This window comes from Sinocyclocheilus rhinocerous, unplaced genomic scaffold, assembly GCF_001515625.1.
Source record: "Sinocyclocheilus rhinocerous isolate Xijiao unplaced genomic scaffold, SAMN03320098_v1.1 scaffold421, whole genome shotgun sequence".
Classification (NCBI taxonomy): domain Eukaryota; kingdom Metazoa; phylum Chordata; class Actinopteri; order Cypriniformes; family Cyprinidae; genus Sinocyclocheilus; species Sinocyclocheilus rhinocerous.
In genome coordinates, this window is record NW_015656177.1 from 600,641 (window position 1) to 606,515 (window position 5,875).

The 5,875-nt window shown below is 45.1% G+C and overlaps 1 protein-coding gene across 1 annotated transcript in view; it reads left to right on the top strand.

Annotated features, from left to right (window-relative positions):
* The window catches only part of LOC107719812 (ankyrin repeat domain-containing protein 50-like), a 19,517-nt gene that overhangs the window by 8,486 nt on the left and 5,156 nt on the right, over positions 1–5,875 (top strand). The window contains exons 4-5 of the mRNA XM_016527347.1: positions 1,237–1,484; positions 2,423–4,705. Of these exons, the coding sequence (XP_016382833.1) occupies positions 1,237–1,484; positions 2,423–4,705 (2,531 nt within the window). The remainder of the gene's footprint in view (positions 1–1,236; positions 1,485–2,422; positions 4,706–5,875) is intronic.

The window sequence follows — 5,875 nt, forward strand, 5'->3', positions numbered from 1 at the left end:
GTTCGTTGTAGTTTTTGAAAAGTGATTTCTGTTAAATAAAATATCTCCTTTTGAAGTGGACTTTGAGCTTTGTAACTTTGCAGATCTTTTTTATGCTCAAACAGCAACATTACAGACTAACTAAAGTTGAAAAAGTGAAAAAGCATAATAGGACCCCATTAAATAGGAGCAGTGTGCAGCCATTTTTGCTGTGGCATCCAGGGAGCAGTTGGGGGTTCAGTCAGTGTCATGCTCACCTCAGTCGTGGTATTGAAGGTGGAAGAGTGTGCTGGTCATTCACTCCACCCACCAACAATCCCTGCCGGTACCGAGACCATTAGGCCACGACTGCCCCTACAATTTGCCACAATTTACTACATACAAACAGATAGTACTGTTCCAAACTCTTGCCATTGATTTAGGTATCAGGACCCTTTAGGCTGTATCATGATGCTCAAACTAAGAGAGCACCTCAGTGTTTTGGGAATTCAACCTATGAGTTGTTTTTAGTTGCTTGCATATTAAGCTGGGATAGATGAAAGCGTATTATCATAAATCATATCACATTTAAGTATTTGATTAAAAAGGCAATCATACAATGAGTGAAGTGTGTCAGTGATAAGAGCAACACAGATATGTGAATGTGAGTCTGATAAGGAAGCAGCACCTTCTCACTGTCTACTGGTATGCCCTGTAAGCAACAGGAAAATCACTGAGCTTCCATAACACTGAGTCACGATGCCTCTGCAGCCACACCTCAAGTCAGAAGAAGTGGCCAAAAGAAAGAAAGGTTGGAGTATAAGACAGCTTTAAAAAGCCGGGAGTTCATTGGATGGTTTTTAAAGGATGTTATATTGTATTCCAAATGAATCCCTCACATAACTGCATGCTATACAAAACAATGCTGCATTTCTGCATTCGTTTCCTTCTCAGATAAGCTCTGTTTTAGTTCTGAACTGACTTTCATTCATATGTGATGACATGTCTTTCCTATTTCCAATTCTTAAAATGATTGAATTCCTAATTTGCTTGCTGTTGTTGAGAGAAATATTTCCCTCCTTCTCCTTCCTCCATTCTTCTGTTTCTTCTATCAAACAGAAGAATCTTGTATCAGCATCATGCTGGTAAGATTGACTCAATTTAAAAGTCATATGTCTGTGTGGTTAAAGATGAAATTATGCCAACAGTGGTCACTAGGGTATGCCTTTAGTTATGTATAATTATTTTAACCTCCTTCTCCTTCTCATTTTTCTTTAGGGCAGTATTAGAGCCCCTCTTGTCTTTTACACCACCAGCTCACAGTGTGTTTATTGTGGTTGATTCACTGGACTCGGGGTATTGTGGAGGTAATGGAGTTGGAGAAAGCTCAATATCAGGATCTGCAACCACTCAGAGTTCTTCTATTGCAGAGCTCCTGCTCAAATACCTACAGCTCCTGCCCCCCTGGATCTTGCTGGTCTGCTCTGCACGCCGCCAGAACAAAGCCATTTGCAAGATGTTCTCAGGTACACTCTCAGATGATTCACAAATCACTTCATAAGCACAGAGAAATGTGAGATGGTTAGCTTTATTGGTTTCTTGAAGTGTTGTGCATTGTTCATCTTAGTTAAGACTGTGTACAGGGACTTCTGTGTTTAGAAACCCATTTAGTAACAAATGAATAATGTTATCCACACTTGTATGGCCACTTGAACATTCAGTATTGCCAAACATACAGCTTATGACTCCTTTTTTTCTTTGCTTTTTGTCCATATATCAACATATTATGGCTTTGTAGGGTTTTGTTTTTTTACTAGATGAAATGACTTGTGAGATGAGGGTCCCTCGCAGTCATTAGCTCTTATGGATGACATCTGAAGTATAGTGTTAAAAGACTACAATCTATTGTGCACTAGTTGTGTGTATATTTCTGCCTTTATAAACACATTTGAATGCAAGGTCCTTAACTTTGGCTTGGAAAGCCTCAAGGACCATCATGTTTTACCTCTGCCCATGAGATGAAAAGACTGGAAAGAAACAACTGCACAGTTTGCTAAAAACATTTTGAAATTATTCTGACAAATGTTTTTGTTGTTAATTTGTATAGTAACTTAGGTAGTAGTAGCAAAACATGTTTGGAATTACACAAATGTAAAAAAAAGTACAATGAACTAGAGTACTTTGCGTTCATAATGCACATTAAAAGTAACCAAATCAGTTGTGTCAAGCTTATACATATTGTAAACCACTCAGAGACACTGAAAACACTATAATGAGATTCCCATGCAGTTCTGTACAGACAATTAAATCACAGCTTTTTGTTGCATAAGGCAATTTCTTATTATTACACAATTATTAATTGTGTAGCCTTAAAACCCCATTGTGATGCTTTAACAATTGTTGTGTCTTATCTCATTTTGTTGTGTATACTACTCTGATTTTATCTATCCTCTCTACCCTGCAGGATTTAGGAGGTTGTGTCTGGATGACTTAAGAAAGCCTGCAACTGTACGAGATGTACAGCAATATATCCTGCGGAGGCTTGACCAGGATGGGGCTTTGAGAAGACAACTTACACCAGAGACGGCTGAAATGCTTAATCTTTTGCACATCAAAAGTGGTGGCTGTTTCTTGTTTCTTGAGCGAGTACTAGATGGTATTGCACATGGTCGAGTAGGACTTCGAGAAATTCGGGACATTCCTGGCACACTGAATGGCCTCTACCTTTGGCTTTGTCAGCGACTCTTTCCTCGAAGGCTGTTTGTCCATATTAGGCCTTTGCTGAATATCCTTTTGGCATCCCCACAACCACTAACAGCTGAGCAGCTCTACAGTATTGCCAGAAGCCGTGACTTCTACCTTGGGATTGGAGACTTCCAAGCACAGATGGGGGCTCTGGCATCTCTGTTTGTAGATGGCCCTGAGGGCAGTAAACTCCTCTTTCATAGCAGCTTTGCAGAATGGTTAACTGATGTTAAATACTGCACACAGAAGTTTCTGTGTTATGTGAAGGATGGTCACCTTTCTTTGGCCATGTCCCTCTCTCTTCGAGCTAGTAGTTTGAGTACAGAGGAGACTTGCCAGCTGGCCTACCACCTCCTCAACAGTGGAGTCCATGAAGGTGAGCCAGCCCTCCTGGCACTGTGGTTGCTATGGACTGGAGTTCCAGCTCTTAATGGTGCCAGAAAAGACTGTTCTTCTAGTCATAAACCTGTATTAGTTCAGCAAGATGTGCTACAACTCTTGATGAAAAGTGGAATTTACCCTGCGAGCTGTTCCCCAGACAAAAGCTCCAGTGTCGGAGTTCACTGTGTTGGAGGAGAAGGCAGGATAGTTCAGCGAGCATTACAGAGGGAAGACTCTGTGAGAGCACTTCTAGACAGTGGAATCAGTGTGAACCGTACAGACCCATCAGATGGACGGACTTTATTAGCAGCTGCAGCCCATGCTGGACTTGTAGATGTAACAGCATTGCTGTTATGCCGTGGAGCAGACCCTTTACTTAACGACAACCAGGGACAGACTGCATTGACTCTTGCTGCCAGACAAGGCCATGTTGGTGTACTGCAGTTGTTGCTGGAGTGGGTGCAGGAGCAGGGGAGCAATAGTCCCACAGCACAAGCCCTGCTGGAGCATGTGGACAGTGAGGGATGGACTGCTCTTCGCTTTGCTGCATGGGGTGGCCACAAGGAAGCTGTGCGTCTACTTCTGGAAGCAGGAGCAGAGATTCATGGCTGTGATTCAGATGGCCGGACAGCCTTGCGAGCAGCAGCATGGGGTGGACATGAGGAAATTCTGTTGACCCTCCTTGATCATGATGCTGAAGTAGACCGCTCAGACCGCGAGGGACATACTCCACTAATAGCTGCAGCCTACATGGGTCACAAAGAGGCAGTAGAGATCCTTTTGAATGCTGGAGCTGATTTGAATCTTGCAGATGGGGATGGACGTACCGCTTTGTCTGTTGCTGCATTGTGTGTGCCATCAGCAGCTGGAGGACGAGGGCATGGAGAGGTTGTAAGCCTTCTGTTGGAGCGAGGTGCTGATCCAGAACATAAGGACCGAGATGGAATGACGCCTTTACTACTAGCCTCTTATGAAGGGCATGAGGAAGTAGTTGAACTCCTCCTGGAAGCTGGAGCTGATGTAGATGAAAGTTCTGGATCTCATCCATCTGCTATCACTCCTCTTCTTGCGGCTGCAGCTATGGGGCATGTTGGCACAGTTAACCATTTGCTGTTTTGGGGGGCAGCAGTGGATGGCATTGATGGAGAAGGCCGCACTGCTCTCTGCTTGGCTGCAGCAAAGGGTAGTGTTGAAGTTGTAAGAGCACTGCTGGACAGGGGTTTGGATGAGAATCACAAAGATGACCTGGGCTGGACTCCATTGCATGCTGCAGCTTGTGAAGGTCACAAAAGTGTGTGTGCAATATTGACCGAGCGAGGTAGCATGGCATGTGTGGGTGAGCTTGATGTAGAGGGTCGGAGCCCTCTAATTCTAGCAGCACAAGAAGGGCACTGCAGTACAGTCAGGCTACTTCTAGACCGTAAGTCACCCATCGATCATCGTGCATATGATGGACACTCTGCACTCAGTGCGGCTGCTCTGCAGGGACATCGGGAGATTGTGGAGTTATTGATGCGTAGAGGGGCTGACACTGATGTCCGTGATGCTGAAGGAAGACCCCTTCTTTATTTGCTGGTTTTGGAGGGCCATTTAGACATGGCCACCCTACTCATAGAAAAAGGTGGTGTCCCTTTGGAGTCAAAAGATGCAGAAGGGCGAACTGCACTCCATGTAGCAGCTTGGCGAGGAGACCTGGAAGGTATTGAACTGTTGCTGACATATGGAGCTGACCCAAATGCCAGAGATCTTGATGGTCGGGCTCCTTTGCACTCTGTGGCATGGAGAGGTCATGCAGTTGCTGGCAGGCTGCTCCTTAGGGCTAAAGGTCTTAATGTAGACCTGGCTTGCAAACAGCAGGGTGCCACAGCACTTAGTATTGCTGCTCAGGAGGGGCATGTTGAAATTGTGGCCATGCTTTTAGAGAAGGGTGCAGAACCAGACCATGTGGACCGTTACGGTCGCAGCCCAGTTAAGGTAGCAGGAAAACAAGGTCATTTCACAATTGTGCGACTTCTGGAGAGCTATGGCGCAAAGTGCTTCTCAGGTCTCATACCATTTACACCTAGTGGTGCTCCCAACAATTCTTACCTTTCAGCCATAGTCAAGACCCAAGCATCTATTAGTTCAGGAGAAGTGGGTGTTGATGGAGTCCCAGCCACATCTTCTCCATCTTCGACCTCAGTTTCTGCCTCCTGTTCCCCAGCTTCCACTGCAGAGCGTTTCCACTCCATGCCTGCCTCACAGACATCCTCCTCCACCTGCCACTCCCTGGCCACAGTTCAGACCGTGCCTGCTGACAGCCTAAATTTCATCCAGCAGATACAACAACATTCGCTTCCTCGTTGCCGCAGTCGGCCATCCACCTTGCCTCTACCTGGCTCCAATCCTGCCAGTCTTCAGGGCAGAGCTTCTAGGCACAATCAAAAGTCTGTTTCCAAGAGCAGTCCCACAAACGAACAGTGTACGTTCACTGAACTGCTGGACTCAGACAAACCCTTAAAAGGGCTTGGATCATCGGGGGATAGCAACTACCTCTTAAAACCTAAAACTCCTTACATCATAGAGGATGTGATGGAGAAGAACCTCAAACAAGCTGGAGGAGTAGATATAAAGTGGAACTCCGTTATGGCTTCCTTAGGGGTGATGCTAAACCAAGAGGGCCCAATTCGACAAACAAAAATTAGGGAAAGCCCCCCTTCGGGGTACCCTCATTTTCACTTCCAATCCCATGCACAAAAAGATGATTGGGGTGGAATTCAAAAGACATCCATGTCTCCAACCATTGACCTTT